This window comes from Artemia sp. Qi Xiang Cuo, chromosome 12, assembly GCF_049724085.1.
Source record: "Artemia sp. Qi Xiang Cuo chromosome 12, ASM4972408v1, whole genome shotgun sequence".
In the NCBI taxonomy this organism is placed as follows: domain Eukaryota; kingdom Metazoa; phylum Arthropoda; class Branchiopoda; order Anostraca; family Artemiidae; genus Artemia; species Artemia sp. Qi Xiang Cuo.
The window spans coordinates 43,114,431-43,128,008 of NC_142805.1; the positions used below are offsets into that span (position 1 = coordinate 43,114,431).

General features: G+C 37.2%; 1 protein-coding gene across 4 annotated transcripts in view; it reads left to right on the plus strand.

Annotated features, from left to right (window-relative positions):
* LOC148946150 (oxidative stress-induced growth inhibitor 1-like) overlaps positions 1-13,578 on the plus strand; it is a 71,586-nt gene that overhangs the window by 47,177 nt on the left and 10,831 nt on the right. For 2 of the 4 annotated variants that reach the window (XM_089098190.1, XM_089098188.1), the window contains exons 2-4: positions 1,423-1,567; positions 8,356-8,519; positions 12,524-12,694. In XM_089098190.1, coding sequence (XP_088954316.1) covers positions 1,426-1,567; positions 8,356-8,519; positions 12,524-12,694 — 477 coding nt within the window. In that variant the 5' untranslated portion in view covers positions 1,423-1,425. Of the gene's footprint in view, positions 1-60; positions 144-1,422; positions 1,568-8,355; positions 8,520-12,523; positions 12,695-13,578 lie in introns of those variants that run through there. The other 2 variants (XM_089098189.1, XM_089098191.1) reach the window with 2 other exon arrangements.

The following is a 13,578-nucleotide window of genomic DNA, read 5'->3' on the forward strand; positions in this document are numbered from 1 at the left end:
CTGATAGGTATTGTAAAAGATTCAGAACCATGGAACTAGTCTAGTAATAGTGATTGTGTCCAATTAATTATGTAACATCGTTTTGGCATTGCATTGAACAGATTGACTGGTATAAGCCTTGCATCTATTCAAAACACAGTTACGTAAGTTTAGTTTTGAAAAGGGGAACTCAAAGGTTTAGTTTTCAGAACAGGTACTAGGCATCTATACTTCGATTTTTTATTTGGGAGTGGGGAGGGAGGGGAGCATTTTGGGACGGATCCAGAAGAAAAAAATCCAGAAACTGATGAATTTTTCGGAAAGAAGCAATTATATGAGTGCTGCCAGCAGAGCCGTTCGTAGTGTTGGTGGTGCCCGGGAAAACTTTGTTACAGCGCCCCCCCTCCTGACTCAAATATAAGCAAAAACAGCCGAATCAAAATGAAAAGTTGGATTAAAATGGGCAATTCCCCAGCCGTGGCCCTTCCAAGCCACTGTGCCCTGGACAACCAGTGGCAGATCCGGGGGGGATCCCCCCTAACGTAGTCAAAAGTAGTGTAATTTACTGAATTAACGCAAGTTTGCGGTAAACAGACTTGCTTCTAATGCAAGTTTATCGGATCAACCTATTTTGCCCCCTACCCTAAAAAAAATCCTGGATCCGCCCCTGCGGACAACTGCCCCGGTTGTTCCCCTCCCCTAGGAACGGCTTTGGCTGCCAGGGAGGGATCGAAAACCGAAGGCCAGTAGCTGACGGGGGAAAAAGGAAGGCAATAAAAAACTTCTGTTTGGGACCTAGTGCTTTAGTTAATTACTATCACACCTATGTATTAGGAAATTGCCTCCGTCGCAAAATGTACTAGTGGGGTCCTTGGTTTTATCAAGTGCATTTACTCTCTTCTCTCTCTCCCTCTCTCTCTCTCTCTCTTTCTCTCTCTCTATTTATTCCAGGAAATTGTTATATTTTTCTCAACGGGTCAAAATGTTGCACTATTTGTATTTTTTTCCCTTCTAATTGAAAACGGGAAAGGAGTGTAAATTTTCCGTACCCCCCCCCCCAGGTCACTGATATAGTTAGGTACACGTTTGGAAATCTTCTTCTCTTATATATTGTCATATCAACATAGATACAAACAAACAGACTAGATTTAATTGGAATAAAAATAAAAAAGGTACTTCTACTAGTACAAGCAATCGATAGCATCGCCAAAACAAATTAAGCCAACGCAGCACCTCCACCCGACGCTATTTAGAGCTTCACCCTTTATTTTCTCCCATAAGCCTTCTTTTAAATATTTTCTTCAGTCCAACCTTATGCTGAGACTATTGTGCAAATTAGTACATTTATAATTAGGGAAGGATAACAGAGAAGCATGAGGTTCTCTTGTAAAATCAGAGAAACTCCTGAAACTCAGAGTTTTGATTTTTATGTCATTTTTTCAGAAAATGGTGGTACAAAAGCGTCTTCAGCGCCGTCGATCATATTCATCCAGTTTAACGTCGTACGAAACTGTTGATAGTCCCCGAATTAGAGCTAATTCAACAAGTGATCAAGTTAAACCCGAAATTAAGCCCGTTGTTGTTATAGGTAAACATTTTCTATTCTATGGCAGAACTTATAGGCAATCAGAATGGGGTCAACCCCCCTAGCAAATTATTGTCCAATCGTTAAAACCATATGTGTGTAAATGTAAGAAATTTAATCTTTAAGAGGGGCTTTACTATTACCTTTGCCGATGTTAATACTCTTCCATCAAATTACTAAGAGCTTCTACTCCTTTCTGTCTAGTATCTGATACTGTAATTGACTAAAAAAATACTGACAAATACTTTATTAACTTTTTTGGTATTTTTAAGGGGATGTTGAATTTTTCAAGTATGAAAGACACACGTACAGAGGAATTGAATTTGGGGGGGGGGGGGCAGATTTCGTAAAAATTAAAACACCAGTGAAACCAGAAAACCTGATACTTAATTAATTTTTTTTCTTCCCAAGGTTTGGGGATTTAAGTCTCAACCGCTCTTAAATCAGACTTTAAGGAGCCCCCTACCTTGTTTAAAACAGTTGGCAGTGAGAAAATTCTGGGGGTAATTTTCTCCGTTGGCTGCAAGTTCAACAACCACGTAAGTGACCTTGTGTGAAAAGGGTATTCAGCGCTGCAGTCACTGATTACCATGAAGCGGTCCGGGTTCAGTGTGAATTCCATGAAGCTTGCCTTCATGACTTATATCCTACCCATCATTGAATATGCGTGCCCAGTGTGGGGCCCTAGTGCACAGTTGAGTGCTGGGATGTGTCAAGATATCGAAGCTATCCAAATACGGGCTCGTAAGATTATGCTGGGTCAGGCCTTCACTACTTATGACAAAGCGCTTAAGGTTTTTGGCCTCGAGTCGCTTTTTTACCGCAGTCAGAGACGTATTTGGCAGTTCGGCCATTTCCTGCTCCAAAGCAGCCAAAACTGGACGATCCTGCCCCCACTAGCCCCCGTTTCGTTCTGTACTCGGAGGCAATACAAGCTAAACCCAGTGACATGCCGTACGACTCGCTACCAGCATTCCTTTGTCCCCTTTTTACAGACATGGTCAACAAATCCTAAGAAAAGTAATATGGTTTTATTCATTTTTTGTTGTCATATTTGTTATTTAACTTTGTCGTATTTGTAAAAATCCTCGGTATTAGTGCTTTTAGTGCTAAAAAGAGTAAGTTTAATAAAATATGTCTTTGTCAATCTGTCATCCTTCATCCGCAGAACGTAACCTAGCCATCTCAACCTTTCTGTCCTTATAACTCTAGAAAGTGGGATTGGACCACACTTTTCGGACAGCCTACTTTTTGAAATACGGTCAGTCAGCCGGGTACCCAGAGAAATCCGTAGATAATTTCTCTGGAAATCACCTAGTAAATCTTCATCCGGTCCTAGCCTTAGTGACTTAGTCTTCTTACGGTAGTATTCAAACCTATTCTAGTACCATAAACTCGCAAAACCTATAAAAGTTCATTCATTTTGCTCACACTTTCATCTAGGATGTTTGTCCAGGAAAGCTTTTCCACCCCATTTGATTCCGCGTTCTCCCACCCCCATTGCTTTTCCTGTGCTCCTTAAGACAAAGTTCATCAAAATGATCCATATAAAGGGGGACGGATTAATATGGTTTTCTGATTTTTACCATACGGTTGACTTCTCGCAATTTTAAAATAAAGAATATCCATCCTCTAACGAACAAGTTTCTTCAGTATTAATCAATTCTTCTGAGCATTCAGTTTTTAATCGTAAAATTTTTTTTCTTTTTCTAGTTTGTCCGTTTATATCGCACAGGTGAAACAAATATCATTTCCGTAGAAATTTCTCTTTGTGAAAATAGCAACTGGTGCCATTTACATAACGACAATGAACCCAAACAGACGGAATATTGGCAAGAAATAAAAAACTCGTCCCTGATAGTTTGACATCGAGGTATTTGCCCTTTCTCCCAAATCTTTCCGTAACGCTAGGCTTATGCCTAGCTGCCATAGTTTCAGGTTTGTGCAAAAAACTTGAGAGGATTACTTACATCCAGGGTTAATATTTATGAGAGTGTGATGTTTCGAGAATCAAATTAATAAGACTGCTGACTTGCATGCCAAATGATGTTAATAATACGATGTTAAAAATATGGTGCGGTCTAGCAACCGATTGCAGTATTACCTCAGGACTGCGAACATGGTCCACAAGTATCATGCAGCGTTGCCACTCGGACCGTTTGGGATTTACTAGTTTGGGGCGAAAAAATTTCTAGATTGGCTTCTATTTTATTAGATGTCGTCAAAAAATGCGCATGTTATGGCTTGCGCCGTGACATGCTCATTGGCGTGAAAAAGCTATTAAAAACTTTTTTTCATCAACATGAAAACAAAAGTAAAATGAAGCTATTGTATATTTTTTTTTTCTGCTTGCCCGACATCTTAATGTGATTTCTTTTGGCCATTCGGCTTGTTTGCCTTCAAATATGTAGGAAATGTGTTCCCAGTTATTCATTAGGTCCAAACAGTTTCTTCCAGCCTAAAATGCTCTAGTACTTTTAAGGGTAAAAAAATGATCAACCTCCCTTCTGTGACTTTTCTTGTCCCCACTGGCCCCTCCTTTGGCATTGGAGATCAAATTTTTGAAAATTAACTTTTCCAAAATAGTCGAAAGGTCGCATGAACATGCTTCCAGGGATGACAATAACGGTGGCCGGCGTTTACCCCCACGGAAAATACCCCCCCCCACACACGGAAAGTACACCCCCCCCCCGGAAAATAAGACTTTCCAAATTTGAGGATTTTATTGGAGTTTTTTTTTTCATTCTCCGTAGGGGGGAGTAATTTTGGTACTCGTGTATTTTACGCCACTCTCTCAACTTTACGCTTTGTAAAACTCGAGAACAAACTGGTTTCTTCGTTAGTTTCTTTCAGCTTAGCACGAAATAAGACAAAGACAAGTGATAAAGTAGATGAGAAATATATAATTTGGGCTATATATTTGCACATAAGGGGGGGGAGGAGGGGAGTAAAGTATTTGGACAGTTTGAAGTCAGAAACAATTCTTACTTCATAATATACAGAAGAATTGTACCTAACACATTATGCATACAGGCCCGCTATACTTTACCCATCCCCCTAATGTGTAAATATGTAGCCCATTTTTTTAAAGTAATGATGAAACCGGTTTGTACTCGAGTTTTACACATAAAGTGAGTGGCGTATAATACACGAGTACCGGAATTTTTCTATGGAGAGAGCCGGATTTCCCGGTATTGTTTAAAAACGATTCAAGCAGAAAACGTGTTATCACCGGCGAAAAAATGCTACTTCTAAGAGAAATTTGATAGTGTTATGTAAAAGTTTGTTAGTATTAAGGAAAAATTGATACTTAGAAGAAAAAATTGGTAAGTGTTAAGGAAAGCTTGCGACTTGTGGCAGAAAACTTGTTACATAACGAAAAAAATGTTACTTCTAACAAAAATTTTGTATCTTTTACAGAAAACTTGCTACTTCTGACAGGAAAATTGTTATCATTAACGAAAAATTTTAACTTTTAGGTGAAATGTACTATCATTGACGAAAGGTTGATGTTTTTAAAAAAATTTGTTGCTGCTAAGAAAAAACTATTACTTATTAAAGAATTTTGAGTGTGTTAAGTAAAAGTTAGTTAATATCAAGGAAAAAGTTGTTACGTCGATGAGAAAATTTGTTAGTGTTAAGGATAACTTGTTACTTCCGACAGAAAACTTGTTATTATAAACTAAAAAATTGTTACTTCTATGAAAAATTTGGTATCTTTGACAGAAAACCTTCTACTTCTAACAGAAAAGTTATTATCATTGACAAAAAATTGTTACTTTTAAGAGAAATTTATTATCTTTGACGGAAAAGTTAAGAAAAACTTGCTAGTTCTGAGGGAAAAGTTGTTATCGTAAACATAAAATTGTTACTTCTCACTAATCCCCTGACTACCGTAATTATAAAATAAAAAATCAGATCCGATAAGCCCAGATCTTGATTCAAACAACAGATTTCAAAAGTATTGAATTTCACGCCAAAGGTTTTGAGCAGTTTGTCGTGTTTTGGGACCACAGAATAAATGTCAATTGATGAGTGAGCCAGCATTAAGCCACATTCGGTACGTTTCCCCATTAAAATGCTTTCAGATGAGAGGGCAAAAAATTTACTAGATTTTGGCAAATATTTACTAGATTTATTCGATTTTACTTGATTTGACCCCTATTTTACTAGATTTACTAGGTGGGTGTGCTTTTTACAAGATCTAGTAAAATTTTACAAGGGGTGGCTGGCAACGTTGGTATCATGTGCACATAAGTAACAAGAAACACACAAGTATTGCTGTTTTTGACCCGCGCGTTTGCGTACTGTTAATGCCCATGCGCATGTAAGGCGGGTATTAGAAACTTGACCAGGAGTGCGAACTGCCAAATTCGAACCAGAAAGGTAAAGCAGAAAAAATGAGCATGATTTTCAGGTGGGCAGTTTTAGGTGGTAAAATATAATGCTGAATACCAAATAATAAAGGTTAAGTTATAGCTCAAGCATCAGAGTATGATTTTACTCCTAAGGGTAAAGTCATTTGAAATCGGGCGTAACATATTTTATAATTCTAGGTCTTAGGGGGGCATTTGCCGCCCCCAGGACCCCCTCCCTACATTCCCGTGAATTGACAATGACTCAGTATTATTGTGTTGAAGCCACTTTGTGAAGTGTGTATACAGCAAGCATGATTAATACCATGGACAGGGCTTTGATTTTACTGGTTAACCTAACTGTGCAAAATTTTATTTGACACAATTGGAACTGTCTATTTCCCTGTTTTCTGTCATTTATTGGAGGGTAGAATAGGGGCCATGGATCTTCTGATATCCCTCAGATGTCGGGCGTTGTAGTGGAAAAATTGCGGTCGAAACTATTTGATTTCCCAAGGTCCTGTCTAAAACTTTTTTTATTTCCTTAGTGACCGTTGCCTGGTTTTGCGGTAGAAAAGACAACAAATTGTTTTCCAGCAAGCAGGAATAATAAACTACGTTGATGCTTAACAAGTTCCCTTGTTGGCAACCGACCCCCTTGTTTTTTATTTATGATGTAATGTCATTTCTGCTTAATTCTTTATGTTTCTGGCATGGAGAATGACCTCAAACCTCTATTTATCTACAAATATTTATTGCAAGCGTCTTATCAATCTTCTGGACATACAAAAAAAGAAAAATAAATATTTGAACCGTTTAGTGAAACCTATTTGTTCTTTATCCATTTACCTTAATTTACCTAATTACAAAAACTCACAACTGTAAAAGATCATAATTACACGTTTATATTTGGAAGATACAGCTCATGGAGCTTGAGCTGTTTCCAGCGTACCTGTATTGACGACATTTTATTTAATTTTTCTTATAAAATATTTTTAGTCCACTGATCTTAATCAACTCGAAGAATCACACCGCTGGTACTGTGGGTGTGTTCTGAAGTTTATACTCACCTTCATTTCAGTTGCCAACAACTGACAAAAAGTGAGCTGTTTTTTTCATCAATCATATCCTAATGTCTGTAGATTTATGTAACTCTTAAATTGAATTTTATACCCACTTGTAAATAAGCATCGAGTAAAACAACTTTCAAGGAAATTTCAAATAAGATTTTTACCAGAGCTGAAGCAACAATAGGGCTTCCTTCCACTGTACACTTGACATAAAATTTAAAAGAATGGCTTTGGGTTTTTGATGCCCCAGCAACATCAATAACATTTGCTTTCTAAGAGGGCTAGCTGGAGACGACAAGGGCAGGCAATTGACGTAGTATTTGGTATACGGTTATTATCTTCTTTGATCTTACAATTTGATAATTAGAAAGTAAAACGTAACAATTACTAACAATAAAAATGGCAAAGGCCATCAAATTATATAGTTAAAATCTGGCATTTTTATAAACATTTTCATAAATTGGAAACATTGTTTTCTGATCCAAATGGAAGTATCAGCAGAATCTTTAACAACACATTTAAGGGAAAGGCACAAAAATAGTCGAAGTATATTATAGTCTATTGATGTCTATTAATAGTTTATTAAAGGTACGACAATACATTAAAACTGGGCGTACATCATCCTCAACTTCAAAAACATAAGAAAAAGGAGAATCCACATAACCTCACCTAACTAAAATTTTACCAATCCGAGCATGGTCTATTCTAAGCCTAAATATGGTAACCCTAATATTTATAATAGGGTTTAGGAAATAAGGGTTTTTCTTTAGTCATACAAATACAAGTTAGGCTTATAAGGCCGACTAACAGAATTATAACGCTCATTCTTTCGTAGACATTTTACTTATCAATAGTGATTCTCATCAACTGTATATCTACACTGAATTGAGATTCCAGAAATGGCAACAAGTTGCCATGTACACTGACATGAGTAGGTATGCAAGTCATTCCTATTTTGTATCAGTTGATTTTTGCTGTAGCTGTAGCTGTATGTACGTAACAGCGGAATCTATTTTCTATTCTCATACAGAATCCGCTCGTAGGCGATAACTTATAGGGGTTGTATACTCCCCTCCCGACAGGCAAAAATGAAAGGGTTAGCCTACACAGCGTGCTTAATTAGTTTTTGTAGTATATTTGTATCTTCCTAAATTCAAAATCAGGAAATTCAGCTTCATAATCAAAATTGGAATCTAAGCTACCATGACTCCGCTGTTAACATTTCCTCATCAATCCGGCGTGATAGCATGGGTATGCATTTTAAATAATCGTCAGAAAACCTTCTTCATCTTCATTAATTCGAGTCTTGCAAAGAATCATCAGGGTAAAATGTAAAGGAGAAAGATTGACTGGTCCCATTTTTAAGGCAATGGTCCGTCTGCAATCACTCTATCATTCATGCTTTCTGGATGGAGGCCCTACTACAATGGGTCGCTGCAGAGAAACCATCCCAATGAATTTCTCCACGCAAGGCTGATGGAGAACCCTGGCATGAGCCTCGTTGACCAAAATCTGGAATTTCTGTCTGAGGTAAGCAGGATTTGCACTTTCCGGGTTAAATTGCTATTCTCAGCCAAAATTCTACTTGGTGGAGATAAATCCTTCGAGAGAGTAGTGAGTTCACAAAATATATACATATATTCATAGACAATACAAACTATTAAAATAATTAACTATATAAAAATAATAATAAACTATATAAAAAACTATATAAAAAACTATAAAAAAAACTATATAAAATAATAATAAACTATTATTAAGTCGGTCCCGTTTCTTTCTCATTGTTATTTTAATCACATAGAAACCGGTATATAGATACATTATTTGAAAAAAACTACGTTTTCTAAAGAGTTAAAGAGGCTGAGTTACAAGGTCGAACCTTAAAACGTACAGGGATTAGGAGGCACAGTTGGGGGGCTGCCGCCCCCAAACCCCCGCTTTCGCAGCCTTTAAATATAAAAAAAAATTTCTTTAAACTGAAAGTAAGGAGCGACATTAAAACTTAAAAAGAACAGAAATTATTCCGTATATGAAAGAGGCTGTGCCCTCCTCAACGCCTCGCTCTTTACGCTAAAGTTTGACTTTCTCACAACTCTTTTTTTAAACAATAAAAACTTTAGCGTAAAGAGCGAGGCGTTGAGGAGGGCACAGCCTCTTTCATATACGGAATAATTTCTGTTCTTTTTAAGTTTTAATGTCGCTCCTTACTTTCAGTTTAAAGAAATTTTTTTTTATATTTAAAGGCTGCGAAAGCGGGGGTTTGGGGGCGGCAGCCCCCCAACTGTGCCTCCTAATCCCTGTACGTTTTAAGGTTCGACCTTGTAACTCAGCCTCTTTAACTCTTTAGAAAACGTAGTTTTTTTAAAATAATTGCTGCACGTTTTTGTACAGTTTATTACTTATTATTTTTTGACTAACTGTTAGCTGATCGTGTCAGGAGTTAAAGTGGGGGGGCTGCCGCCCCCAAACCCCCGCTCTTGAACATTCTTGTGTTAAGGCTTTTAATTCCTGAATACTCAAATCACGTCGTACAGGGTGCCTCCTAATCCCTGTACGTTTTAAGGTTCGAACTTGTGACTCAGCCTCTTTAACAGCCCCCCAACTGTGCCTCCTAATCCCTGTACGTTTTAAGGGTCGACCTTGTAACTCAGCCTCTTTAACTCTTTAGAAAACGTAATTTTTTTCAAATAATTTAAAAAAGAAACTGAGTTTCTTTTCACAGTATATTTAAAATTTGCTTTGATGGTGAATCAAACCCGAAGTTTCAGAAGGAAGGTATGAAGTCTCAGCCTCTGGACTATACAAACACGATAGTAGTTGTTGTTTAGCAAATATAAGGTATTTTCGACGCAAGCTCATTCCCAAAAATATTGATATGTGGTTTCTGGAAAACAGGGAAGGAGTGATCAGATTGAGCTGAAATTTCGACGATAAGCTCCCAGGCCCCAGGAAAGCTTATCCTCTAAATTTCAGCCCGATCAGACAACGTTAAAGGGGGGTTGTGGAGGGAAAAATTAACATGGGCTAATATAGGAAAACGAGGTTTTTCGTAAATGTAAATTCGGGGTATAATTTTTTCGGTCTGAAAATATCAAAAGGCCCTAACAGGTCGAATTCTGCTTCGAATGAGCCCTCATTAAACCGGATCCGTGGCCAACTGGGGCCTGTCGGCGTGGCTAAGAAAAAAAAAAAGAAATGAACTTTAAGTGGCTATATTTGGTTTTTTGAAAACAGGGAAGGAGTGATCGGATTGAGCTGAAATTTCGAGGATAAGCTCCCGGGCCCTAGGAAAGCTTAACCTCTAAATTTCAGCCCAATCGGACAACGTTAAAGGGGGGGTGTGGTGGGAGGGTCCAAACTTCCGGCCCAGTTTACCCCATGAAGATAAAGTCGGAGGAGGATGAAATTTTGCAAGTTTCTTAGTTTGAGCTTGGGCTACAAAATGCAATTACCGCCGTCTCTCTGCGACCTCTAGGACCTGAAATCGCTTAACATTGTGGTGGGTCGCCTCTTTATAGAGGCACAAGTGTGCCTCCTTGATTCCTGGCTAAACCATACTCCCTGATTTCGCTTTTTTCACCAGTTACAGTGCTAGGGGCTAATTTCAATGCCAATTGCTCATTTTTTTTGCGTTTATGTTCAAGTGCTTGTTCGGAAAGGCAACTACGCACTTCGTTCTTTGATTTTCAGTGCGCTGGTTGGGTTTCCCAGTAAATCAGCTGAAAACGGTATATCTAGCATATATGCGCCCCTTTCAGAATACTCGTGTCCCATATAGGCCTGGGGTTTATGATATTTGATCTTTAAGTGATGATGGGGAAGGAAGCCAGGAAAGAGAAATCGTCCTTGGAGAAAAATTTGCTGATTATAAGCCTGCTCTTGAGTATTTAGGAAATGAAACCCTAAGAAATCGCCGTTCTATGTTGATAATGCACTTTGGACAATTTTCCCTTGATATTCCTAAGTACCCACATGTTCTACTCCTACTTCCAATTCAGTAAGATGAGCAAATTAGTGCCTGTACCTTGCAGAACTAACCGGTTTAAAAATTCGACTGTGCTTTTTTTGCTATTGCTTTTAATAAACTGCCCTAGAACTAGGATTGCAAAGACGCACCATTTAGTTTGCGATTTTTTTCATCAAAGACTACAAAAGCTATTTTGAAATAAATGATTCTGATTCTAAAATCCTGCTGTTGGGGACGTTGCTATTTTATCACATAGAAACGCACATATACCAACATTCTCAATTCAACTGATTCCAAATTAGGATTTTAGACAGTAATTAAGATAACGAAGCGTTAGATAAAATTAGAAAAAAATCAAAAATGTTTCTATCTCTATATGTCCTAAAAAAAAATATTGCTTCTACCTGGACGACTGAAAATTTTTAGATAACAAATTTAATCGTGAAGCGGTCATGATATAAAAAGCGTCACTGAATTGTTATAAGATGCGTAATGCCCCTCCCCCCTCCCCCGTGATTTCACATTGAATATGACAAAAAATCCGGTTTTCTGTGCTGCAGGAATCTTTATTTTTTTAGTTTTAAATGCAATTAGAGATAAAATGTTTTCTACAAAGTTTTTTTTAGAATATTTTTTATGTATACGCATATTTTGTTTTAAGCAAGAAGTACAAGTAAGCCGTTTTTATATATTAGCCATTATCAACACACAGCTCGAACTTCTTAATTGCATGTTGCCAAATAATTCTACTACACCGTCGTCGCATGACGATTCGCGCTATTATTATTTCTTAAATTGCCGTTATTTTTACTTTGGTATCAGATTCTAATCAAGGTGTTCATTCAGTCTGGGCAATAATTACTCAAATGACAAATCTTTCTTTTATGAACGTTATCTTATTAACTGTAGAGTTTTCTGTTTATTTATTTTTTGATGAACTAATTTCATCGGCTAATAACTAAAACAACAGTGCAGAGATAATGGAAAAGTGATAAAACTGGACCTTCAAGTCGGCTTATACGATTACAAAGCTTCTAGTGGCTTAGTAGCCCCCCAACCCCAATTTACCTCCATTACCAGAAATTGCAAAGTAGGGGTATATACTCAATAGAGCATAATTTTATAATCAGTATATAGTCTTGATAAAAGTAGATAATCGGTAGAACGTTGTAAATAATCAGTGAAACACAATTTTCCTTTCAAATAAAATGGAATTAGAAAAAGAAAAGATAGGATTGTTTCTTCAAATAAAGTGTTTCCTCTGGTATTTTTCTTTTAGTACCAAAAATGAGTTTGTGTGCAACTGTTCAGATTTGTTGGGGAAACTTGACATTAAAACTTCCGAATATCTAATTGTTTTATTTTCCTTTTGTTCTTTGAATGTTTATATCACTTATTTGAGGTCTTAAAAAGCACATTAAGACACTAATCCTTTGGAATCTTTGAGAATCAAATCACATATTATGTTGTAAGCCAACAATATTACGAAAGTTTTCTCGTCTATAGACTACTAAGTACCTACAATTCATACAAAATACAAAAAGTTGTTAGGTTTATCTTATTTCAGGGATTAATTGGACGGTCGAAAAATCCAGTTTCCCTACTTTTTGACAGCTTGCAACATCCGAATGCCGACTTCGGGGACGACACTCCTTCTTTTTTATCTTGGAAGTACGATCCAGAAGTTGCCATTGATCACGTGGTATTGGGAAAAGGCCCCCCTGGTGGCTCTTGGCAGGTAATGTTTCCACTTTTAAAGCTTGCACTTAATCTGATCAAACTGTATTGTTGTGCTAAGTGTAAAAGAGACAAATCGATCAATCTGTTCTTCGTGTAATTATTATTTTTATGCAGTCATTTTAAACACAGTTAAGATAGTTCATGTTTTTTTTTAATTCTAAATTGTTTCTTTCGTTTGGAATGTCAAAAACTTAACTATCACATACTAAGTGGTACAGTTGTTTTTGTTGTCAGTTTCAAAGGGGATTGGTGACCCCTTTTGCAGAGCTTAGTCGTGGCAGGACCTTAAAGCGGCCGGCTTCAGATCCTTTCTAGAATTACCATTTACCCTTCACCCATAATAAGTGTGCGATTATTGGCTGTTCCTTTTTTTATAAATTACTACTGTTTTTTGAAAATTATTGTATGTTATATTGTCTAAAAGTCTTCTGTCACGGAACGGATATTTTTGGCCATGATCATTTTAATACACCAGGCTATAGCACCCAGTTAAGTTACGTCTTATTTTGTTAGTAATTTATATCATTTTCTAGTCAAGCGTTTTTCTTATTCCGCCAACTGAAATAATCTGCTATTTTCCTTGTCTTCCCTTAAATAATGTGTCCGGTGGTATAAGGGAATGCAAGCTAGGAACCGGATTTGTGAGAGATTCATGTGCTTTAGGACGCAAAAGTCATTCATCAGGCATAAAGTAAATATTCATTACTTTAGGGCCTCAGTTTGCTTAGTCTTATCTTAATGGGTTACGATATCGGTTTTAAGTCTTGGCTTCCAGAATCGCTTGGATGCGTTCTAGACTAAGGACCAACTCAAAACTGAAGGGTTTAGAGGCTATGATTTTACCAGTAACGACGGATTTTTAACAACACTCACCAGTTTCAG